The sequence below is a fragment of the Eschrichtius robustus genome, chromosome 11, assembly GCF_028021215.1.
Source record: "Eschrichtius robustus isolate mEscRob2 chromosome 11, mEscRob2.pri, whole genome shotgun sequence".
In the NCBI taxonomy this organism is placed as follows: domain Eukaryota; kingdom Metazoa; phylum Chordata; class Mammalia; order Artiodactyla; family Eschrichtiidae; genus Eschrichtius; species Eschrichtius robustus.
Genome location: NC_090834.1, coordinates 67624001 through 67651173, shown reverse-complemented (window position 1 = coordinate 67651173; position 27173 = coordinate 67624001). Strand labels below are relative to the sequence as shown.

The window sequence follows — 27173 nt, the reverse complement described above, 5'->3', positions numbered from 1 at the left end:
CCTTCACCTTCTCCTTCACCCTTTTTCAGTCAGGGTGGTCACTTAGCGTTCAGCATGCACGTTGAAGAGTTCCTAAGCCAGGGGAAGCAACCTTTTTGACGCAAAAACCAGTTAAGAAAAAATGAAGATGTGAATAGATCACATTGCTTTTCATTTAAAATTACAATAGCTTTTATGCCCCATGGGGAAAATGCAAGTATTTGCAACTTGGATAAATTATCTTGTTGTATAGAAAAATGCCATGAGAAAATCTGCCTCTTAAATATAAAAATGAAATACCTGGGTATATTTGAGAAGTAGCCACATGGAGGCAGCTTTTAAATTTTTCATCCTTTACATTTCCATGGCCCTTTAAGTTCCTCTACAGTGTTATTTTATCCTTGAAGTGTAACCTCCAGGACAGGTACTTTAGGAGGCTTTGAGAGGTGATGTGACTTAGCCAAGATCTCTTAGCAGACAAGAGCATAACTGGGACTAGGGTTAGTTCAGTCCATTTCAGTGCAGCATTCACTGAATATAGCTTATACCTCATGCACTGTGCCTAGGCATAAGGTCACATCCATAAATTCAATACCCTGTCGTCACGTCCAACCCAAGCATCTCTTTTCCTTCTCTCCTTCGTTTGCTCTGAACAGAGCAGAGAGAACAATACCATTGCTTAGGAAACGCTCATGCTCTGAACAACACTGCATTCCCATGGGTGGGATGAACTGTATCACTTCTTCCCTGAAACAATCCCCTTAGCCAGACCCTGCTGGACAGATCCAGGGTCACATGGTTCCTTAAGTGACAAGACACTAAGAGTTTGGTTCAGTTACATTCAAATTCAAGCTGCAGTCCTACCACTTAGTGTATGGTATTAAGCAATTCAGGAAACCTCGTAATTTTCAGTGTCCTCATCTGTAAAATGGAGATAATAAAAAGTATTCTAGCTTTAGAATAGTTATGGGGAATGAATGAAATAATATATGTAAAGCACTTAACTTAGTAAGTGGCTCGTTATTAATAGGAGCTCAATAAATGTTAGTTCCATTATTATTGTTGAGGTTGTTGTCATTATTGTTGCGTAATACTCCACTGAAATGGGAGGAAAGTCTCCATTTGTATGTAAATTACCTTAAGCCAGGTTGCTTCTCACTGGCCAAAGGCAAGCAGATAAAGGAGAATGTGTCTTAGGCCTAGACCAGTAACTTTCAAACTTTTTTGATCATGTCTCACAGTAAGAAATACATTTTATATCTATATGTATACATATACATTTTATATCACAAAGGTAGTACTAAGTCACAATGCAAAATGTATATAGACTATAACGAAAGTTTCATGAAACAATATTCATCTACACCACATGCAGTGCTCATAGTATTTTCCACTCTAATCTGTTTCACTTCTTTAAAAATACTGGTTTGACCTTCTAAAATGATTTCACAAACCACTAAGGAGGACCCTGCAGTTTGGGAAAACACCACTCCAGGTCGGTGTTACATGCTCAGGACAAGTATTTGACACCTAGGAATCACTCAGGAAGCTAAGCAGACCTCACCGCCAGTGCAGTAGTGTAATGCCTTTGGTTAATGTGACTGCCAGATGGAATTACAGTTCTCCAAGCCCTGTGCTGACCCCATATCAGTACAGCTCGTTTTCTCATTGCTGATTTTCTGCTAGGTGATAAACACTCGGCAGTTTTTCATTAATGAGGCTCTGTTTGAGGAAGTGCTTAGTTTTTTTTTTAATTAATACCCTTTTCATTCTTTCAGGGCAAATAATTGAGTTGAAGGTATAGTAGAGAACCACAGCAGCTCATACGTATCAATTTTCAAAAAGAAAATAATCAACAAATGTTTGCAGTACCTAGATATCAGGCTCTCAGCATGGATATAAGAGTAAATGTGATTAGGTCCCTGCCCTTTGGAGTACACAATCAAGTAGAATAAAATGTGCAAATAATCACAGTGCAATGGGATCAGAGTTCAGATAGAGCCGTCTACAACTCTAGGGACAGTCAAGAATGCTTTTCAGAGGAGTTTACGTCGTTCCTGGATCTTAAGGAATAAGAAGTTTGTCAGGTAAAGAAATGGGAGAGGTCATTCTAGGCCAAGGGACTAGCATAAGAAAATGATACATTTAGGGAACAGTATCTCAGAATCAGGAACCAACCACTCAGGCTTCACTGCAAGCATTTAATGATCCATATTCCAATAGGAAAGCTTAATACCTTGGCAGAAAGGAGAGTAGTTGGCTCGCACACAGGAGGCCCTGTGCCTTTTTCATGCTGTTCCAGGTCTTTGTTCTGTCCTGCAGTAGCATTCTCTGTGTATAATCAGCCAGTGCCTCTGCAACCCTCAGCTTTCTGACTTCCTTTGGCCACTAAAGCCATCAAGGCCCTTCATTTCCTACTTCCAAAGGAGTGAGGCAGAAATGAAAAATCACTTATGATGATTTTTCTTTTATCAAATTATGTCATATTTTATGCAGTTTTGAAATGGATAGCTTAATAATCGTGTTTTCAATCCTGAATAAGTACAGAATCATTTTCCTTAAGTGATTTGAGCAGTTCCTTTACTCAGGAAAGAATAAACGGTAACTTACTGCTCACCATTTTTGTTATTACCAGGTGAAGTTTGCGATAGTCACGAAGCACTTTCTTTCTGTTGGAAAAAAACAATATTACTCAAATTACAAAAGTATTATCTTTGATACTGCCTATCATTTTGGTGCAAATAGGGATTTTAGGAGAAGTCATTACGTCAGCCATCACAAGCTGTATTTTTAGTGGCATTGGGTATTGTCACAGGGTCATAAATTTTTGCTGCTTGTAACTATCTGCTTATGGAAAATAAATGGAATTTCCAAATGAAAAGAGGAAAAAAAGAAGATAGTGTGGCAATGCTTAATGCTCTACTGCAAAAACATGCCCTTTGTTATTCCAAATGGTTGTTAGAGGTTCATTCCTGATATGATGACCTTGCTCAAAGAACAAACATGTTGTACAACACATCGTATTTGCCAATCAGTCAGCCTCCTTCAATACTAGGGCCAGTGTATTCCTAACATTCACCCCTCCCCAAATTCCTTAATTTTATTATAAAAATTTGTTTCTCACCAAATGACAACCTCCAAAAGCTTATTCCATTTGGTATAATTTTTTACTGGCACTCTTTGCTGCGCTGTCCATTTCATTGTGCTTATAATATTTATAAACAAGTGCTGAAATTTCATTTAACAGGCACTCAGTTCATCTTTTTGCGTGACTGTGCAGCCTTTTATTTGTTAATCAAATCTTCTGCTTTTAATATATTTACATTTTTCCCCTATCATTAACTTAATGTTTAAAATTAACCTGTTCTTTTCTTACTCCATTTGCTCTGATGTTTGCTGCTATATACATTTCATTCCTTCTTCCTTCTTTAATCTTACCTCCCAGTGCATGGGTACAGAGATAAATGTTTTACTCAGTCAAATCCCAAATCTTCAGCTAAGGGAAGAGTCCATTATCAAGGTACTGTATTATCTGTCCTGATGTGTCACTCTTTTTAACCATCTTCATATGAAAGCATATGTGTTACAAGTGACTTTTTTCACATTTGTTTGTCAAATTATCTTTATTCTCATCCACATTCTGAATTTCCTCTGTGATTCCATTTACCAAAAAATTAACACTTGCTGTTAACATCTAAGAAAACTCATAGGTTATAATAGAAAGTTTCATCCATGTTAAGCAGAAATTTACAACACCTTTTCTTGAGAACTGGTCTCCTGACCCTATAGATGCTTATAAAGAGAAGCAGATGTGACATTATCATGGTGACTTGTAGTCACCTAGAGACATGGCTTGATTTAACATTTGGCAAAGATTAAAGCTTCTCAAAGAGCCTTTCCAAGTCTAGAGAATGCACTTTAGGGAAGCAGTGGCAGTATTATGTACCACTGTGACTCCGTCACCAGCCTGAACACTACAGTCTGGGGGCATTTGTAAGGAGCTCTGTCAAATTTGGGACTTATTATATGCCTTTGTGTTTAGATATTTAATATTTGATAGTCTCACTTGCATATTAGAAATCCTTGATTTTTCTAATTAATATAATTAAGGTCAACTTATGAGATCCTTCCAGTAGCTTAGCTTGACCTTTCCCTTAGAAGACATCTGCTTCTGACTATACCTTTTAAATAAAGCTTCCTAAGATTCAGTGAAATGCACATTACTAAATTTATAACTTCCGTTTTTCTTGGATACTGGGGGAAAAAAGACCAAAATATAACTTTTACTGACTTAAAATTGCATCATTTTGGCATGATACACAAATATTAATTCTCATATTTTAGTGGGTTTAGTAAAGTTCTAATTTATTTCTTAATGTGGTTTTCTTGTTGAATTGACTGACTAAAGCAGGATAATGTTCCTTCTTTCTTGAAGCCCTGAGAAATTTACTCCACGTTCTCCTTCCTAGGCTTCATTATTGCCTCCTGCCCACGTTTTTTCTTTCCTAGAGCCAGTGCACTCTATTTATGATACCAGTATTTACTTATAAATACTGAATTTACATCAGTATACAAAAATAGAATTGACTTGGGTGACTTATTAGGTTCCTCTGAGCCAAATGATTTTTGAAATGCTATATTAATAATGCTTATATGATGCAAAAGTAAATGACAAATGACCAATATGATACATGATTACTTAGATGAATTAATTTGCTGTTACCTCTAAAACTGTACCCACAGAGCATGCATCTTTTTCCCTATTCAGTGGCATTCTTACATCAGATTATCTCACTCAATTGTTTTGACTTTTGTGAAGGTGTTTGGGCAAGTCTTCGCTCTAGCACTCGCCTAATCAGCTCTCCAACATCCTTCATTGATGTTGGCGCCCGGCTGGCAGGCAAGGATCACTCGACGTCCTTCAGTAACAGCACTTACCTGCAAAACCGGCTCTTGAAACGCCAAGCAGCCCTTTATATATTTGGTGAGAAGTCGCAGCTAAGGGTAAGATTTCTTTTTCTCACTTAGAAACTTCATGGATACATGAAGGCAGTGTATAAAACTTATTTCATAAACCAGCTTTCCTAGAAATTTTTTTTTTTTTTTTTTTTGCTGCATGGAGTCTTAACCTGGAGTTAGTAATCAATCTTAAAAAAAAATTAGCTCATGTATATGTATACATGTATGTCTCTACCTGTACTTATGTAGAGAGAGATACACATGCATGTATACAATGCATATTTATTAGGCATGAAAATAAGTGCTTATTCATAATCATTTTAAAAATCAGCCTAAACATCACAAATATTAGGGAGTGTACATTAAAAAAATAAGGCTCATTCAGGCTGTGTTTTTCCACTGTCTTAGTTCAGCTTCCATAGGAATCTGTGCCCATGGCAAAACAGATGTTTTTGTTCTTGTAAACCTATTGATAAAGCTACGGGAAGGAAGAGTGGAAAGAAGAGTATGGCACTGCATATGGAGACAAGGGAAGGCCAAGGCTACACTTATTAAGTTACATTCTTTAAGAGTTCTCAAGACTATATAGAGTGACACATGTCCTAAGACATGTCAGAAAATGTAAGATATTAGCTGGTAATCAACTTTACTCTTACTTTTTTTTTTAATATAAATTTATTTATTTATTTATTTTTGGCTGCGTTGGGTGTTCGTTGCTGCGCGAGCTTTCTCTAGTTGAGACGAGCGGGGGCTACTCTACATTGCGGTGCACAGGCTTCTCAATGCGGTGGCTTCCCTTGTTGCGAAGCACGGGCTCTAGGCGCACGGGCTTCAGTAGTTGTGGCACGTGGGCTCAGTAGTTGTGGCTCACGGGCTGTAGAGCACAGGCTCAGTAGTTGTGGTACACGGGCTTAGTTGCTCTGCGGCATGTGGGATCTTCCCGGACCAGGGCTCGAACCAGTGTCCCCTGCATTGACAGGTGGATTCTTAACCACTGTGCCACCAGGGAAGCCCCTTTATTCTTACTTTTAAATTATTATGTTAAAGAGCTTCACTATGCTCAAGTCCCATAAATTGTAAAGATAGTCTCTATCTCCAAAAGCAACAATAATTCCGTGGGGTTTAATGTTTTTGCAGTTCACACATTACAGAATAAATTTCATTACTATTGACAGGTGTGTGGGAAATAAAAGTATTTGGGGTTTTTTGGGGGGGTTTTGTTTTTGTTTTTTATTTTGACTGTGCTGGGTCTTCATTGCGGTACGCGGGCTCTTCGTTGTGGCACACGGGCTTCTCTAGTTGTGGCGTGCAGGCTCAGTAGTAGCGGTGTGCAGACTTAGTTGCCCTGCAGCATGTGGGCCCTTAGTTCTGCGACCAGGGATCGAACCTGCGTCCCCTGTATTGGAAGACAGATTCTTTTTTTTTTTTTTTTTTTTTTTCTTCCCTTCCTGCCCAGAGCAGTTGTCTTTTTTTTTTTTTTTTTTTTTTTTTTAAATGGTATTTATTTATTTATTTATGGCTGTGTTTGGTCTTCGTTTCTGTGCGAGGGCTTTCTCTAGTTGTGGCAAGCGGGGGCCACTCTTCATCGCGGTGCGTGGGCCTCTCACTATCGCGGCCTCTCTTGTTGCGGAGCACAGGCTCCAGACGCGCAGGCTCAGTAGTTGTGGCTCACGGGCCTAGTTGCTCCGTGGCATGTGGGATCTTCCCAGACCAGGGCTCGAACCCGTGTCCCCTGCATTAGCAGGCGGATTCTCAACCACTGCGCCACCAGGGAAGCCCCTGGAAGACAGATTCTTAACCACTGGACCACCAGGGAAGTCCCTAAAAGTATTTGTTAATTCAGAAATGCCCTCAAAGTTTAGTCCAGTGCCCCAGTGAGCACTGGACAATCTAGACAGACCTTCAGCTGAACTGTAAAATGGAGGCTGTGAGCAGGATCCCACATGCTTGGTCCTCAGGATGCCAGTGACTGAGTCAGCTCTTCAGTGGCAGTCTGGCTTTGCTAGCTCTTCTCCTACTGCCTGGACTACTGCACTTAGTCACCAAGCTTTAGGGTAGAGGGAATGAAACTGCTGGGTAATGCTCAATTTTTAAATATGCACATGTGTCTTCTGATACAGCAGATAATTTTATATCCAGAAAATAGCTGGGACACTTTTCAACAGTAGTCCAGGGATGCCTGCACAGCCTCCTTGGCACCAGTGTCTTTCCCAGAGCACAGACTTTGCACACTTCAGCACACCTCTTATTTATGATCTGAGTCACTCCCCAAGGTTTGTCTCCTGAATGCTCACCTCTGCTATTCCCTTTGCACATCAGTCCTCAGATAAGCTGTGTGATCATGCATATATGAGTAAGAAAGACTGACCAATTGGGACCCTTCCTCCTTTCCTCCCTCTCTCCCTCCCTCCTTTCTCTTTCTTTCTTTCATCAATACTATATTTAAAAAACATAATTCCAAACATAATTTCTGGCACAGCAGGTATTAGGATTTTTGTATATTCCTTCACATTTTGCTTTTTATTAATTCAACTGTGTCTGTAGAGTATGGGTGCATATCTGTCTGATGTGTGCCACAGTCTGGCCAGCACAGTGCTGCCTAGTTGGAGCTCCACACCTTTTTATCCCAACAAAGGAAACATAGGAAAGCAAATAAGTGAGAGTGACTCATTCTAATAATCTGGAATTGCCCTTATTTACCTTTTTTAATTCACATACTTTAATATCTTATACTTAGTAACAAATTCCTCATAATCTTAACAGTGTGTCGAACACTATGGTTGATAACTCCTGCTTTATCAGGTAGGTATACCTAGCTCAAGTATGGTTGGGAAATGGGAAGGAATCTAGTTTTTCTGAAAAGTAAACTATTTTTTATATATTATAAGTTTAAAAAAAAACTAATATGACACGACACTGTAAGTCAACTATACTCCAATGAAAATTTTAAAAAATAAATAAAGTAGATGATAACCAACAAGGACCTACTGTATAGCACAGGGAACTATACTCAGGAATATAAATGTTTAAATGTCTTGGTAAATATATCTGGATTGTAATAATATGTTTTGAATTGCATAGAACGTTTAAAATAAAGCAAAAAAAGATTAAAAAAAAAAAAACTAACAGGAAAGAACTCCTGTTCTCATACTGCTAAGTTCTTTATCTCAAGCCATCTTTCCATGTTGTATAATAGATTTCATATTTATTTTAATCACTGCATAACTTTTTTTTCAAACATTCAGTCCTTTTTTTAATATTTATTTTCTTTTTATTTATTTATTTTTATTTTTCGGCTCTGTCTGGTCTCCGTCATGGCATGTGGGATCTTCGTTGAGGCATGAGGGATCTTTTTGGTGTGGCACGCGGGCTTCTCTCTAGTTGTGACGTGTGGGTTTTCTCTCTCTAGTTGTGGCACGTGGGGCTCCAGAGCGCGTGGGCTCTGTAGTTGTGGCACGCGGGCTCCAGAGCATGTGGGCTCTGTAGTTTGTGGCACGCAGGCTCTCTAGTTGAGGTGCACAGGCTCAATAGTTGTGGTGCGCGGGCTTAGTTGCCCCGCAGCATGTGGGATCTTAGTTCCCCTACCAGGGATCAACCCGCGTCCCCTGCATTGGAAGGCGGATTCTTTACCACTGGACCACCAGGGAAGTCCCGTAACTTTCTGTATTGTTGGATGTTTCGGTTTCTTTCTTTATCATCTACATGTAAAATTGCAGTCACATTTTCAAGCATATAGCTTTTTATTTTTATTTTTTATTGAGATACAATCCACTAGAGGATTTTTTCCTACATTTTAGATTATTTCTTTAGGCTAGCTTCCTAAAAGTGGAATTACTAAGACAAAGAAACTTTTTTTTTTTCTTAATATATATTGGGAATGCTGTTTCAGAAAAAAATCTTGGCGGTTTTTATTTTTTATTTTAAAACTTTAATAGGCCTTTAAAAAATAAAGTAACCAATATAAAACATGAAACAGACCCAATATATAAGTTTTTGGCAGCAATTTTTTTTTAATTGTGGTAAAATACAAATAACATAAAATTTACCATCTTAACATGTACAGTTCAGCAGTGCTAAGTACATTCATATTATTGTACAGCCAATCGCCAAAAAGCAGTTTACTCTTAGAAAAGCAGATGATCCAGTAGAGTAATTAGGGCAGAATGTGAAGAAAGTGAAAAGAACATGAGAAAATTAATTCATTCTTTGGCATAAGAAGTTAGAGAACTTTTAAATCTTCTTCAGAAGTAGGCAACTAGATTATCAAAATAAACTATTTCAATGGGCCACCAATTTAGCATTCTTTAGTTACAATTGCAAACTCACACAGAAAAAATTTCATATGGATTAAAAATATAAATGATAAAAATACTGAAATAAAGATTGATATATGTGTCATATTGAGTGAAAAATATTGTCCAAAAGTTAGAAATCAACAAAGCCTTTCATGTTTTACTGTATATATTTTTTTATTATTGGCTTTAAAAGAATAACTACAATATTTATTAGTAGTCGTAGGGCAGTGAGACAGTGATTTTTATTTTCTTCTCAGTGTTTATCTCTGCTTTTTTTTTCATTTTCACAATGGCTATGTTTTACTTGCATAATAAGAAACAAATGTGTATGTCTATAAACTTTAATTTGTAGAGCTCTGGAACCTCAACAGCATATTACCTTTTAATTATAATTCACATCTTGGGGAGACTTAGTTTACAGTGTTGGATTAATCATGCTGTCATGCGTCGTTGGTTCCTCCTTAGACCTCCAGGTTCATGGCCTTGTAAGTAGCTTATATTTGGTCCTATAAGCTCCATCAGGTTCCAGTCTACTAGTAGTCTCTTCAAGTTCTCAGAATGACAGCAAGCTAAGTCAAACCACTAGACTTTACTGAATGGCTCTTTCCAGCAATACTGACACATTAGCGAAACAAGATTGACTTTCTTGATCCACTGCAGCCCCTGCAGCTCTTTGGCCTCAACTAACTGTAGATCACTAAGCATTACCCTGTTGAAAACATTGTTCTTTTACCTATAACACGTCGTCTGCCTAATTCTCTGCATCTTCATCCACAGAACTTCAAGTTAGAATTTGCTTTAAATTGTGAGTTTGTTCCTGTTGAATTTCATGACATCCGACAAGTGAAAGCCAGTTTTAAAAAACTGATGAGAGCTTGTGTCCCAAGCGCCATCCCTACTGACTCAGAAGTGACCTTCCTGAGAGCCCTGGGAGACTCTGAGTGGTTCCCACAGGTAATGTCTGGAGCAGCTTGTCATATGACTCAAGGAAAGAGAGGCCCAAGTGGATATACAGAATTGATATTTGAGGAAAAAAATATTGTGTTCCCCACTACCTGACATTCTCCCTTGATTGTGTGCCCTCTATAACGGCCTTTCAGTTCCAGGCAACCATGTGATATAGGAAATGAAGGGGTAGAATTCTCCATCCCTGGGTTTCTCTCTCTCTGTTGTTGAAACTTGCTTGGTCTCCATAGGATGCTAAGAAGGAGATTATTATTTTTAGATGGAAACTTTTTGATATACAACAAATTTAAACAACATGTATTTATAGGGCTCCTGCTCTGTTACTAACAGAGTGAGGATCCAGGACACGATGTGATTTCTAGGCAACTCCAAGGGGCTTTTCCTCTTACTTTCTCACTTTCTATTTGTCTCTGCCTGTTCTGTGTCTCTGGATTGTGGCTTCACTCCCAAGCCAGCCCAACAAAGGCACATTGGATACCCTGAAGCCTACCTAAGGTTTAGGAAAAACCACATATCCTTCCTTCAGCTAAGTAAGCTTGGGATGTTTTTAATTGAACGCTTATTGAGAAATTAAGGAGAAATAGGTATGCCAGCACACCTAACCCACATTTCTTCCAAACCACAGAAAGAAAGGTATTTATGACATGCATGTTTTAGACACTGATGCAGATATTTGGCCAAGAGCCTCTCTGCAATACAGCCTTCAGCCTTGTCTTTAGGCCCCTGGTGCTATGTCCATTATTCCTTCTCCCCCTTTAGGAGCACACAGCCCTTCTATCCCCTGTCCACATCGACCTCCAAGCCTCCCACCTGTCTTTTTTTTTTTCTCCTGCCTCTCTTGAGGAGGAAAAAGGGTTGTTTCCCACAGTACATTGGACTAAAAAGAAAAAAAAAAAAAAAAAAAGCCAGGAAATGATGTAAGTACCCAGGGCAGTGACTATTCTCAAGGTACTTAAACTCTAGGAAAACAGCCACATATACAATTAGCTATTATATGAGGCTATGTTAATTACTGTTAAGGCAATTCAGGATACTTTGAGTACCCATGGAAGGAGCTGATCAATACTCCCTGCTGTCCCTAAGTTATGAGCCCCAGCCCCAAAGTGTTCCTACCACTCAACCTATCCATCTATGTTTCTCCTATTCTGTGTTCTACTCCTTCCTTCAAAGTGGATTCATATCAGAAGTTAGTGACTAAAAACAATGGAAAACATTGCCCCACTTGGGATACTGGCAATTTAAACGTTAACTCAGAGCACATACTAAGCCCAAGAGAATTCAGGCCTGGTAATAGTTGTGTTATAGGAACAGTGAGTGAGGAGGACCTTCCCATTCTTGGAGAGGACATGTGCCTTGTTCCTGTGTTTAAAATAGCCTAGCTCTGGGATGAACTGAGAGAGTGACTTGGACTTACTTATATATACTAGCAAATGTAAAATAGATAGATAGCTAGTGGGAAGCAGCCACATAGCACAGGGAGATCAGCTCGGTGCTCTGTGACCACCTAGAGGGGTGGGATAGGGAGGGTGGGAGGGAGATGCAAGAGGGAAGAGATATGGGGATGTATGTATATGTATAGCTGATTCACTTTGTTATAAAGCAGAAACTAACACACCATTGTAAAGCAATCATACTCCAATAAAGATGTTAAAAAAATAATTAATTAATTTAAAAAAAATAGCCTAGCTCTGTTTAAAATATGGGGGTGGGAGTGTTTTGTTTTAGTTCAGAGTTGGATTCATTCTACAAGTTATGTCAAGTGATGCTTAAACTTTTTTTTAAACCAGAATGTTACACATTTAGTTTTGAAATCTATATGGTCTGCTCACACCCTAATTGTTCATTAGGGACTTGGAGTCAGTTGTCTGTCTTGGCTTAAAAAGCTGAGAATAAATAAAAGTTTTCTTCCCATTTAATACACAGTACAAATACTTTAGTATAGAATTCACATTTGATAGAAGCAATATCTTTTGTAATTTCTCTGGGGAGATGCATTATATATATTTTGTAATATTTTTCTTTCTCCTGAGTTTTTTTTTGTAGGTATATTTTCTCTAATATTAGAGGTTTTTAAAATGAAAAAAAGTATACAATTCAGTACTTTTTAGTATATTTACAAAGTTGTGCAGCTGTGGGAAACAGAACTCACTACATCACATAAGAACAAATTTTAAGTCTAATAACTATGTTGCGAGGGCCACTTAGAACCTCACTCTTTTCCACTGGAAAGAATTACAGCTCTTCTGCTTTGAGGGGAATCTTGTAAGGTCAGTTGTTTATTTCATTAAGTATCACTTGAACACATTGTTTTAAAACGTGTCATTGTTTAATCTTGATTTTGACAAAGAACTTTAAGTATTTAAAATTTATATGATTCTTTTGTCCAAATATTTTAATCCCTAACTTGTTTGATTATCTAAGGTTGATAGCAAGTCTGTCTGTTCTTGGTGCTCAGAAAGCACTTGGTCTAATTGTGGCCTCCTTTCTTATCTCTTAGCTTCACAGGATATTGCAGCTCGCTGTGGTTGTATCAGAAGTACTTGAGAATGGTTCCTCAGTTTTGGTGTGTTTGGAAGAAGGCTGGGACATCACTGCACAAGTAAATTACTAAAACATATTTTCAGATATTTAATTTTATATTTGTATTTTAATTCAGTTATTTTAAAATTCTGCAGATGAATCTTTTGTATAATGACTAATGTGTTGATGGACAGAGAAAGTCCTCTGTTAAACACCACCTGGTATCCATCAAAAACCTCTGTGCCATGAGTTTCCAGGCCCTACACAGCCTGGAGCTCTGGCTCAGGGCATCGGGCTCCCACACCACAGAAGCATCATGCAAGCATGACCAGCGGTGTAGGACATGGACCATCCTTCCCATGTTTTGTCAGTCCTTTCTCTGGTTCTCTGTAAGCCCCCTCTTTACTCACTCCAGAGTGAAAAGGAAAAGTATGAGTATAATCTACAGTACATCTGCCAAAAAGTAGATGTAGGTTTGAACTGATCCTCTGACCTTATTAATTAACCTAGGAGAAGGCCACAGTCAGCAACCTGGCCAGGCAAGGACTAAATTCTTACTTCTCTGAAGGAAAATGTAGCCAAAATGAATTTGAGTCTTAGTTTTTAATGGAAAGTTTGTAGAATTAATTCACTTAGCTGTCCTGGAGCAGTTAGTGAACAAATTTGCCATCCAGGTAACTTTGCTTGTTAATTAGCTGTCATCAAAAGGAAGTGCTTTGTCTTAGAAGCAGGAATTTTTCAGGACTGAAAGTAATGAAGTATCCAACCTGCTTGTACCCTAGGTGACCTCCCTGGTTCAGTTACTCAGTGATCCCTTTTATAGGACACTTGAAGGCTTCCGGATGCTGGTCGAAAAAGAGTGGCTCTCTTTTGGTCATAAATTCAGTCAGCGGAGCAGCTTGACCCTCAGCTGTCAGGGCAGTGGTTTCACTCCAGTCTTCCTACAGTTCTTAGATTGTGTACACCAGGTAAGTAGAGCAAGCTTAAATCAACTTGATACGAGAGAAAGAAAAGACCTAGCATTTATTGAGCACTGCACTGCTGTGCCAGGTACCTTTATGTCACAGCTCTGATGGACTCAGCCATAAGACTTGCTAAAATCTCAGCAGTAGATTCCTGGAAATGGAAAAGAAAAAGAACTAGTTGGTTTCTGAAACTAGGATAGCAGAGCTGGCTATTGAGCTGGCTCCCAAGTGAAGTGGCCAGCACTCTAAATTACCATCTAATTTAACGGAGCAAACTTGGCTTGTTCTCGAAGAAGTTTTGATCTAGTGCAGAACAGCAAAACTCTCTAGGTGTTGGCCGAGCCTGAAATCCAGCACGTGGTCTTCCCATTTGGGGAGGACCCTACTTTATGCCTGAAAATATAGGAGGTAGAGCTTAACCCCTAGAGAAAGAATCAGGGCCCAACCAGGCAAGCCTCTGAGGCTGAGAACAATGGCTCAGTTCTACTGGGTGGCATAATCAGGGCTAATCAAGAGACCAGACAGAGGGCTTCCCTGGTGGCGCAGTGGTTAAGAATCTGCCTGCCAACGCAGGGGACACGGGTTCCATCCCTGGTCTGGGAAGATCCCACGTGCCGCGGAGCAACTAAGCCCATGTGCCACAACTAATGAGCCTGCACTCTAGAGCCCGCGAGCCACAACTACTGAAGCCCACCCACCTAGAGCCCGTGCTCCGCAACAAGAGAAGCCACCGCAATGAGAAGCCTGCACACCGCAATGAAGAGTAGCTCCCACTCACCACAACTAGAGAAAGCCCGCGTGCAGCAACGAAGACCCAACGCAGCCAAAAATAAATAAATAAAATAAATTTATTTTTAAGAAAAGAGAGAGACCAGACAGAAACCCAGGTATATAATCCAGTCAAACCCAGTGGGAGCTGGGAGTGGGGGAGATGATGTGAATGCTCTGGGCTCCCTCTTACCTTCATCTCAGGCCTTGGTCAGTATTGGGCTTGAGAATTGGATGGCACTGGGTTTACAAGTTGAAGGCATTGGCACCAGTGGCTAAAATGGCCTAGGAAAAGTAAGGTTGACACTTCTTTTAGCCTGTTTCATCTGCACCACAACAGTGAATGGGTTCTGGTATGTCAAACATATTTGTCAGGACAGTGAGCCTCTTTGAAATTGAAATACATTGGCCTCAAGTATCTGTTGGAAAGAAAAGTAAAAATGTTTTTAGGAACCAGTATTGGAACTAGGTCATCTTATGTATGGTTATGTTTTGTTTTGTTTTGTTTTTTATTCCATTAATCACTTGATCAGCTTTATCAATTCACTTCATAATTTTTAAAAAATGTATTTAAAGTGTATAATTCAGTAGTTTTTAGTATATTCAGAGTTGTGCAATTACCACAAGCAATTTCAGATTATTTTATCACCCCAAAACAAACTCCATGCCCATTAGCAGTGACTTTTCCATCGACCCCATCCCCTACATACACAAACAAACACTGGAGGTTATGTTTTTGATTGCTCCAATCAGCTTCTTAAAGAAAAGACCTATTGAATAACTTTAGTTGATTTGAGTAGTATCTGGAGAAGCTGGTCACAAGGTTGAGCTTATACTTTTAAACTCTTTGCAGCAAATTATATATTTGCTTCCTGTTTGAATATTAGCTTTTTTATTCAGACATCTTTCGGCAAATACGTGAGGGAGAAGTTTGAAGCCCATTGTCTCTGAAAAAGAAAGCTTAACTGAGACTAAAGGGGAGGAGCAAGCATTTTTTCTCACTTCTGGATAGTTGAACGCATACGAGTTCTTCATGAAAGCACTTCTTATCCTGCACATTGTCTTATTATGCTAACCAAGTGCACTAGGCTATTTCCTGCCTCCATGCCTATATCCCACTACCATCTGCAGTCATCATTACTGATATTTCTTGACCGCTTACTATGTACCAGGCACTGTTCTCAGCACTATATTTTATTCCATGATTCTTTCTAAGTAATCTTTGAACCTTTTCCTGGCCCCTTCATTTGTATTCTTATGAACCATGTACAGACTTCTTTGGTAGCATCTGTACACTAGAATCTACCTATTTGTACATGGCTGTTGCCTTCTACTTAGACTGAGAATTCTTGGGAGAAGGGTCTATGTTATATTAATCTTCATATCCCTAATATCTAATGCAATTATAATTTTAGTCTCTGGAATGTAGTAGACCCTCAATAAATACGTATAACAAGTGACTAAATGAAAATTTAAATGACCGCCTGGTTCAGCCTTGTTTGAGGCTCTCACCACCCTTCATCAAGACCATCTAGGATGTCCTAAGTAGAGTTGCTAATAAAATCTTCTGAATGCTCAGATACGAAGCTGTTACTCTCTTTTACAAAACTCTTTAAAGCAGACAAACAAAAACTTTCAGTGGCTCTACATTTCTTAAAGAATTACTCTTCCTCACATCTAATTTGAATATACTAATGTCAAAATTTCACTTGAAAGGTTCTTAAGGCTCCTCACTGGATGCCTCTGTTGTCTTAATAAGTACACTCAACCAATTTTACCCCTGCATTGAAATAATATCACTCTTGGGCTTCCCTGGTGGTGCAGTGGTTGAGAATCCACCTGCCAGTGCAGGGGACACGGGTTCGATCCCTGGTCCGGGAAGATCCCACATGCCGTGGAGCAACTAAGCCCGTGCGCCACAACTACTGAGCCTGTGCTCTAGAGCCCGTGAGCCACAACTACTGAGCCCACATGCCACAACTACTGAAGCCCGCACGCCTAGAGCCCATGCTCCACAACGAGAGAAGCCACCACAATGAGAAGCCCGCGCACTGCAACAAAGAGTAGCCCCCGTTAGATAGCCTCAACCACCAGAGGGCAGACAGCAGAAGCAAGAAAAACTACAATCCTGCAGCCTGTGGCCCAAAAACCACAGTTACAGAAAGATAGAGAAGATGAAAAGGCAGAGGGCTATGTACCAGATGAAAGAACAAGAAAAAACCCCAGAAAAACAACTAAATGAAGTGGAGATAGGCAACCTTCCAGAAAAAGAATTCAGAATAATGATAGTGAAGATGATCCAGGACCTCGGAATAAGAATGGAGGCAAAGATTGAGAAGATGCAAGAAATGATTAGCAAAGACCTAGAAGAATTAAAGAACAAACAAACAGAGATGACCAATACAATAACTGAAATGAAAACTACACTAGAAGGAATCAATAGCAGAATAACTGAGGCAGAAGAACGGATAAGTGACCTGGAAGACAGAATGGTGGAATTCACTGCTGCGGAACAGACTAAAGAAAAAAGAATGAAAAGAAATGAAGACAGCCTAAGAGACCTCTGGGACAACATTAAACGCAACAACATTCGCATTATAGGGGTCCCAGAAGGAGAAGAGAGAGAGAAAGGACCAGAGAAAATATTTGAAGAGATTATAGTCGAAAACTTCCCTAACATGGGAAAGGAAATAGCCACCCAAGTCCAGGAAGCGCAGAGAGTCCCATACAGAATAAACCCAAGGAGAAACACGCCGAGACACATAGTAATCAAAGTGGCAAAAATTAAAGACAAAGAAAAATTATTGAAAGCAGCAAGGGAAAAACGACAAATAACATACAAGGGAACTCCCATAAGGTTAACAGCTGATTTCTCAGCAGAAACTCTGCAAGCCAGAAGGGAGTGGCATGATATACTTAAAGTGATGAAAGGGAAGAACCTACAACCAAGATTACTCTACCCGGCAAGGATCTCACTTAGATTTGATGGAGAAATCAAAAGCTTTACAGACAAGCAAAAGCTAAGAGAATTCAGCACCACCAAACCAGCTCTACAACAAATGCTAAAGGAACTTCTCTAGGCAGGAAACACAAGAGAAGGAAAAGGACCTACAAAAACAAACCCAAAACAATTAAGAAAATGGTCATAGGAACATACATATCGATAATTACCTGAAACGTGAATGGATTAAATGCCCCAACCAAAAGACATAGACTGGCTGAATGGATTCAAAAACAAGACCCATATATATGCTGTCTACAAGAGACCCACTTTAGACCTAGGGACACATACAGACTGAAAGTGAGGGGATGGAAAAAGATATTCCATGCAAATGGAAATCAGAAGAAAGCTGGAGTAGCTATACTCATATCAGATAAAATAGACTTTAAAATAAAGAATGTTACAAGAGACAAGGAAGGACACTACATAATGATCCAGGGATCAATCCAAGAAGAAGATATAACAATTATAAATATATATGCACCCAACATAGGAGCACCTCAATACATAAGGCAACTGCTAACAGCTATAAAAGAGGAAATCGATGGTAACACAATAATAGTGGGGGACTTTAACACCTCACTTACACCAATGGACAGATCATCCAAAATGAAAATAAATAAGGAAACAGAAGCTTTAAATGACACAATAGACCAGATAGATTTAATTGATATATATAGGACATTCCATCCAAAAACAGCAGATTACACGTTCTCAAGTGCGCACGGAACATTCTCCAGGATAGATCACATCTTGGGTCACAAATCAAGCCTCAGTAAATTTAAGAAAATTGAAATCATATCAAGCATCTTTTCTGACCACAACGCTGTGAGATTAGAAATGAATTACAGGGAAAAAACGTAAAAAAGACAAACACATGGAGGCTAAACAATACGTTACTAAATAACCAAGAGATCACTGAAGAAATCAAAGAGGAAATCAAAAAATACCTAGAGACAAATGACAAGGAAAACACGACGACCCAAAACCTATGGGATGCAGCAAAAGCAGTTCCAAGAGGGAAGTTTATAGCTATACAAGCCTACCTAAAGAAACAAGAAAAATCTCAAGTAAACAATCTAACCTTACACCTAAAGAAACTAGAGAAAGAAGAACAAACAAAACCCAAAGTTAGCAGAAGGAAAGAAATCATAAAGATCAGAGTGGAAATAAATGAAATAGAAACAAAGAAAACAATACCAAAGATCAATAAAACTAAAAGTTGGTTCTTTGAGAAGATAAACAAAATTCATAAGCCAATAGCCAGACTCATCAAGAAAAAGAGGGAGAGGACTCAAATCAATAAAATCAGAAATGAAAAAGGAGGAGTTACAACAGACACCGCAGAAATACAAAGCATCCTAAGAGACTACTACAAGCAACTTTATGCCAATAAAATGGACAACCTGGAAGAAATGGACAAATTCTTAGAAAAGTATAACCTTCCAAGACTGAACCAGGAAGAAACAGAAAATATGAACAGACCAATCACAAGTAATGAAATTGAAACTGTGATTAAAAATCTTCCAACAAACAAAAGTCCAGGGCCAGATGGCTTCACAGGTGAATTCTATCAAACATTTAGAGAAGAGCTAACACCCATCCTTCTCAAACTCTTCCAAAAAACTGCAGAGGAAGGAACACTCCCAAACTCATTCTACGAGGCCACCATCACCCTGATACCAAAACCAGACAAAGACACTACAAAAAAAGAAAATTACAGACCAATATCACTGATGAATATAGATGCAAAAATCCTCAACAAAATACTAGCAAACAGAATCCAACAACACATTAAAAGGATCATACACCATGATCAAGTGGGATTTATCCCAGGGATGCAAGGATTCTTCAATATACGCAAATCAATCAATGTGATACACCATATTAACAAATTGAAGAATAAAAACCATATGATCATCTCAATAGATGCAGAAAAAGCTTTTGACAAAATTCAACACCCATTTCTGATAAAAACTCTCCAGAAAGTGGGCATAGTGGGAACCTACCTCAACATAATAAAGGCCATATATGACAAACCCACAGCAAACATCATTCTCAATGGTGAAAAACTGAAAGCATTTCCTCTAAGATCAGGAACGAGACAAGGATGTCCACTCTCACCACTATTATTCAACATAGTTCTGGAACTCCTAGCCACGGCAATCAGAGAAGAAAAAGAAATAAAAGGAATACAAATTGGAAAAGAAGAAGTAAAACTGTCACTGTTTGCGGATGACATGATACTATACATAGAGAATCCTAAAACTGCCACCAGAAAACTGCTAGAGCTAATTAATGAATATGGTAAAGTTGCAGGATACAAAATTAATGCACAGAAATCTCTTGCATTCCTATACACTAATGATGAAAAATCTGAAAGAGAAATTATGGAAACACTCCCATTTACCATTGCAACAAAAAGAATAAAATACCTAGGAATAAACCTACCTAGGGAGACAAAAGACCTGTATGCAGAAAACTATAAGACACTGATGAAAGAAATTAAAGATGATACCAACAGATGGAGAGATATACTATGTTCTTGGCTTGGAAGAATCAACATTGTGAAAATGAGTATACTACCCAAAGCAATCTACAGATTCAATGCAATCCTTATCAAATTACCAATGGCATTTTTTACGGAGCTAGAACAAATCATCTTAAAATTTGTATGGAGACACAAAAGACCCCGAATAGCCAAAGCAGTCTTGAGGCAAAAAAATGGAGCTGGAGGAATCAGACTCCCTGACTTCAGACTATACTACAAAGCTACAGTAATCAAGACAATATGGTACTGGCACAAAAACAGAAACATAGATCAATGGAACAAGATAGAAAGCCCAGAGATTAACCCACGCACCTATGGTCAACTAATCTATGACAAAGGAGGCAAAGATATACAATGGAGAAAAGACAGTCTCTTCAATAAGTGGTGCTGGGAAAACTGGACAGCTACATGTAAAAGAATGAAATTAGAATACTCCCTAACACCATACACAAAAATAAACTCAAAATGGATTAGAGACCTAAATATAAGACTGGACACTATAAAACTCTTAGAGGAAAACATAGGAAGAACACTCTTTGACATAAATCACAGCAAGATCTTTTTTGATCCACCTCCTAGAGTAATGGAAATAAAAACAAAAATAAACAAGTGGGACCTAATGAAACTTCAAAGCTTTTGCACAGCAAAGGAAACCATAAACAAGATGAAAAGACAACCCTCAGAATGGGAGAAAATATTTGCAAATGAATCAACGGACAAAGGATTAATCTCCAAAATATATAAACAGCTCATTCAGCTCAATATTAAAGAAACAAACACCCCAATCCAAAAATGGGCAGAAGACCTAAATAGACATTTCTCCAAAGAAGACATACAGACGGCCATGAAGCACATGAAAAGATGCTCAACATCACTAATTATTAGAGAAATGCAAATCAAAACTTCAATGAGGTATCACCTCACTCCTGTCAGAATGGGCATCATCAGAAAATCTACAAACAACAAATGCTGGAGAGGGTGTGGAGAAAAGGGAACCCTCTTGCACTGTTGGTGGGAATGTAAATTGATACAGCCACTATGGAGAACAATATGGAGGTTCCTTAAAAAACTAAAAATAGAATTACCATATGACCCAGCAATCCCACTACTGTGCATATACCCAGAGAAAACTGTAATTCAAAAAGACACATGCACCCGAATGTTCATTGCAGCACTATTTACAATAGCCAGGTCATGGAAGCAACCTAAATGCCCATCGACAGACGAATGGATAAAGAAGTGGTGGTACATATATACAATGGAATATTACTCAGCCATAAAAAGGAACGAAATTGAGTCATTTGTTGAGACGTGGATGGATCTAGAGACTGTCATACAGAGTGAAGTAAGTCAGAAGGAGAAAAACAAATATCGTATATTAATGCATGTATGTGGAGCCTAGAAAAATGGTACAGATGAGCCAGTTTGCAGGGCAGAAGTTGAGACACAGATGTAGAGAATGGACATATGGACACCAAGGGGGGAAAACTGCGGTGGGGTGGGGATGGTGGTGTGCTGAATTGGGCGATTGGGATTGACATGTATACACTGATGTGTATAAAATTGATGCCTAATAAGAACCTGCAAAAAAAAAAAAAAATGAGTAGCCCCCACTTGCTGCAACTAGAGGAAGCCCGCGTACAGCAATGAAGACCCAACACAGCCAAAAATAAATAAAATAAATAAATTTATAAAAAAAAAGAGAAAAAGTCACTATTTATTCAGTTGAATACCAGATGAAGCAGTTGACTTGCTTTTAATGTCTTTGGTGTATAAAAGTGGATATCTTTAAAAATTAAAATCACAATCTTCATAATGTGGTGTTCACACTTAAAGAACATGTAGGGATTTAAAAAAAAAAAATAGAAAAAAATCAAACCAAGAGCTGGTTCTTTTAAAGGGTAAACAAAATTGACAAACCTGGCCAGGCTCACCAAGAAGGAGAGAGAGAGAGACCCCAAAGAGAAAAAAGAAATGAAAAAGGAGAAATCTCAACTGATATCACAGAAATACAAAAAAACATAAGAGAATACTATGAACAATTATATGCCAACAAATTTGACAACCTAGAAGAAATGGACAACTTTCTAGAAACATACAGCCCACCTAAATTGAATCAAGAAGAAATAGGTAATTTGAACAGACTGATCACTAGAAGTGAAATAGAATCTGTAATTTAAAAAAACTCCCTGCAGACAAAAGGCCAGGACCAGATAGCTTCACAGGCAAATTCTACCAAACATACAAAGAAGAACTCATACTGATTCTTCTCAAACTCTTCCAAAAGATTGAAGAGAAGGGAACACTCCCAAAGACATTCTATGACGCCACCATCACCCTGATACCAAAACCAGACAAAGATACCACCAAAAAAGAAAATTACAGGCCAATATGTTTGATGAATATAGATGCAAAAATTCTCAACAAGATATTAGGAAACCAAATCCAACAACACATAGAAAAGATGATACACCACAACCAAGTGAGGTTCATCACACGTTCACAAGGATGGTTCAACGTATGCAAATCAATCAGTGTAATACACCACATTAAGAAAAGTCAAAAACCACATGATCATCTCGATGCAGAAAAGGCATTTGACAAAATTCAACATCCATTCATGATAAAAACTCTTACCAAAGTGGGTACACAGGGAACATATCTCAACATAATGAAAGGTATTTATGACAAACCCACAGCCAATGTAATACTCAATGGTGAAAAGCTGAAAGCCTTCCTACTAAAATCTGGAACAAGACAAGGATGCCCACTCTCACCCCTTCTATTCAACATAGTATTGGAAGTCCTAGCCACAGCAGTCAGACAAGAAAAAGAAATAAAACATATTCAAATTAGAAGGGAAGAGGTAAAATTGTCACTATATGCAGATGACATGATACTATATATAGAAAACCCTAAGGACTACACACAAAAACTGCTAGATCTAATAAATGAATTCAGCACAGTAGTAGGATACAAGATTAACATTCAGAAATCAGTTGTATTTCTTTACACTAACTATGAAATAGAAAGGGAATGTTAAAAAAAAAAAAAAAGTACCATTTAAAATTGCACCAAAAAAAAAAAAAATAGCTAGGAATAAACTTGACCAAGGAGGTGAAAGACTTTTACACTGAGAACTGTAAAACATTAATAAAGGAAATTAAGGAGGACTCAAAGAAATGGAAAGATATTCCATGCTCTTGGGTTGGAAGAATTAATATTGTTTAAATGGCAATACTACTACCCAAAGCAATCTACAGATTTATGCAGTCCCTATCAAATTACCCATGATATTTTTCACAGAACTAGAATGATCCAAAAATTTATATGGAACCATAAAAGACCCAGAATTGCCAAAGCAATTCTGAGGAAAAAAAAAAACAAAGCAGGAGGCATACTTGTCCCAGATTTCAGATAATACTACAAAGCTGCAGTAATCAAAACAGTGTGGAATGAGAGGAATGGCAGGTAAAGTCACCCACGTAGACTTTTTTTTTTAGACTTTTTTAATAAGAATTAAACTGAACCCATGTCAACTTTTTTTTTTTTTTTTTTGGCCATGCTGCTTTGTTTGCAGGTTCTTAGTTCCCTGACCAGGGATTGAACCTAGGCCCTTGGCAGTGAAGGTGCAGATGGAGTTCTAACCACTAGACTGCCAGGGAATTCCCATGTCAACTTTTTTAAAAGAATTAAACTGAGAATAGGACACTTGTTTACAAACTTCTTTACTGAGTATTTTAAGATATCATCCATAGGCATTTGAAAATATCCATATTTTTGGTTTCACATATTTTTATCCTAAAATTAACTTAAACCCTTTTTATGGCTGAAATAAGTTTGTAACTGTTCCCTTTTCATATAATATGTTGAGGTAACATCCTCAGATTTCAAAGGGTGAAATAAAGTTTAAAGTAAGTAAGTTTAACTGCTGTTTCCACAAATGGGGGATTAAAACTCTAATGACAACTTCCCCCACAGAAAACAATTATAAAACTGAGACATGGGGAAAGGAAACTTTTCAACAAATGGTATTGGAATAACTGTATATCTGTATAGAGAAGTATGAACCCTGACCCTTACATCATTCACAGGAATTTCCCTGAAATGGATCATAGATGTAAATGGCTAAAGGAAATTATTCAAGCAGAAAATAAATGATAAAAGAAGGAATCTTGGGATATCAGGAAGGAAAAAAGAACAACAGAAAGTAAAATATGGATAAATACAATAGACTTTTCTCCTCCTCTTCAGTTTTCTAAATTATATTTAATGGTTGAAGCAAAAATTGTAACACTGTTTTTGATGTTCTCAATATACGTAAAGGAAATAGTTAAGACAATTATAAATGGGGGAGCACAAAGGGATGTAAAGGGAAGTAAGGTTTCTACACTTCACTAAAATGTCAACACCAGTCGACAGTAACAAGATATGTAATGTAATACCCAGAATGACCACTAAAAAAGCTACATAAAAACATACACTCAAAAACACTATAGATAAATCAAAATAGAATTCTAAAAAATGTTCAAGTAATCCACAGAAGGCAGGGAAAAGAAAATGCAGGAAGAAAAAAAAATAGAACTGAAGACAAAAAGTAAAATGACAGACTTCAGCCCTAACATACCAATAATTGCATTAAAAATGGAAATGGTCTAAATAAAACATGATGTAACAGTATGCTTTTTATAAGAAATTTGGTTCAAATATGAAAGTACTGTTATAGAAGTTTTATTTATAATAGCCAGAAATTGCAGGAGGGAGGGGACAAAATCTCCTGAAACAGGTAAATGGCTAAACAAACTGTGGTGCATCCATACCATGGAACGCTACTCAGCAATGAAAAGGGGTGAGATGCTGATACAAGCAACAATTTGAATGGATCTCAAGAGCATGATGTTGAGTGAAGAAAACACAATCTCAAATGATCACATACTGTATGATTCCATTTATATAACATTCTCAAAATGACAAGAATGTAGAGATAGAGAATAAATTATTGGTTGTGAGGGTTTGGAGATAGTGGGGGAGGGGAATGGGTGTGACTATAAAGGGGTAGCATGAAAAACAAACCAATTGTCCATCAGCTGGTGAACAGATGAACAAATTCTGGTACATGCATGCAAGGAATACTACTCAGCAAGCAAAAGGAATGAAATGTTAATATACACAACAATATGGATGAGTCTTAAAATCATGATCAATGAAAAAAGTCAGATAAATCTCATCACAAGGGACTTCCCTGGTGGCACAGTGGTTAAGAATCTGCCTGCCAATGCAGGGGACACAGGTTCGAGCCCTGGTCCAGGGAGATCCCACATGCCATGGAGCAGCTAAGCCCGTGTGCCACAACTACTGAGCCTGCGCTCTAGAGCCCACGAGCCACAATTACTGAGCCTGTGTGCCACAACTACTGAAGCCCGTGCGCCTAGAGCCTGTGCTCCACAACACGAGAAGCCACAGCAATGAGAAGCCCGCTTACCGCAACGAAGAGGAGTCCCCGCTCACTGCAACTAGAGAAAGCCCGTGCGCAGCAACGAAGACACAATGCAGCCAAAAATAAATAAATAAATTTATAAAATAAAAAAAAAAGTCTCATCACAAGGAGAAAATTTTTTTTCTTTTTATTTTATCTATATGAGGTGGTGGATGTTAACTAAACCTATTGTGGTAATCATTTCACAGCATATGTAATTCAAATGATCATGTTGTAGCGTTAAACCTATACAGTGATGTATGCCAATTATTTCTCAATAAAAACGGGGAAAATGGGTAGAAAAGACTACAGACTACACAATACATGATTTCATTTATAGGAAACCCTACAAAAGGCAAAATGGTAGTGGTAGAAAAACAGATCAGTGGTTGCCTGGAACCAGTGGTCAGGGGAGGGGGTCGACTTCCAAAGGACATGAGCAAACTTTATAGGATGAGGGAACTGTTCTGTATCCTCACTGTGATGGTGGTTATACAAACGTATAACCAAATGAACAGTGACCAAAACTAATCAACCTGTAGGCTTAAAAATCGGGAAATTTTAGTATATTTAAATTATACTTCACTGAATATGAAAAACAATTTTTAATTAGTCCAATTTCTTAGTAAACTGGAGTTCTAATAAAAAAAAAAAAAAAAAAAAAACAGCAGCTCTCTAGTTTCTCTAGAGAAAAATTTGCCAGTGTGATACCCAGAAAGTACTTATAATCCTGGCTGCCTGCTTTCTGGAAGCACGGCAGGAAATAGGTCCAGGGAAATCCCAGTTAAGTGTGCAGAGTTTTACTTTTTCTGTACTGTTTTCAGTCTCATCATTAACCCAGTTGTGCATGGTGTTCCCAAGTCCAGAACTTATCAAGTTTGGTTTTTCCAGAGAACAAACCTCTAATCTCTTGCTTGCAAGAAGGTAGTCATGAGGTAGGAAAGACTACAGGAGATAGGAAAGGACCCTGGAGGTCTCACCACTGCCTCTCTAGACTTAACAGCTAGTTCTCATTTTTAGCCCCCCTTTTCCTCCTATACAGGACTTGGGCCTCTGAGTCCTGAGCCTTTCTGGGTTTACAGGGCAAGCTGTTACCTTTTCAAATCATTTTTATCCCAGTGTAGCTTCTCATCTTCTGCTATTCTTCCTTCTGTTTTCCATCTTTCTGAATTTTCTTGGCCTGCTACTGTCTCCCCTCCCTTTCTCCCCACCTCGTTTTCGACTTTTACCTTTTAAAAATTCCTTTCCTTTAATTGAGGGAGAGTTGCTGGGGACTGAGTTTGTATGGCTGAATTTGGCTTAAGTTAAATACAGTATTAAATGAGTTAAATACCCATATTCAACTTGCAGAATTCTGCATACCTAAATATTAGAGTCAGCAAAAGAATCCACTTACAATCAGTAAGAAATTTCTATTAGTTCTGAAACTGAAAACAAAAGTTGACTTTTAATGAAAACTCAATTATTTGTAGGTGAACGCTTCACAAACTGTAGAAAATAATATTGTTCTGGGTCTGAAGACCCCTTTAGTATGATTTCAAATCTAGTCATACTACATTAAAAAAAATTAAAATATAAATTTTTAAAAATTTGTCTGAACCCTTCAAATTAATACTGTCACACATAATAACCTGAGTTCAGGCAAGTCATGGCAAAGTGAGTGTATGACATTAATTGCAGTATTTAAAGAATG

General features: G+C 38.1%; 1 protein-coding gene across 6 annotated transcripts in view; it reads left to right on the top strand.

Annotated features, from left to right (window-relative positions):
* The window catches only part of SBF2 (SET binding factor 2), a 469986-nt gene that overhangs the window by 418412 nt on the left and 24401 nt on the right, over positions 1 to 27173 (top strand). For 4 of the 6 annotated variants that reach the window (XM_068556612.1, XM_068556611.1, XM_068556610.1 and 1 more), the window contains 4 exons: positions 4799 to 4983; positions 10011 to 10187; positions 12697 to 12798; positions 13502 to 13687. In XM_068556612.1, the coding sequence (XP_068412713.1) occupies positions 4799 to 4983; positions 10011 to 10187; positions 12697 to 12798; positions 13502 to 13687 (650 nt within the window). The other 2 variants (XM_068556615.1, XM_068556614.1) reach the window with 2 other exon arrangements.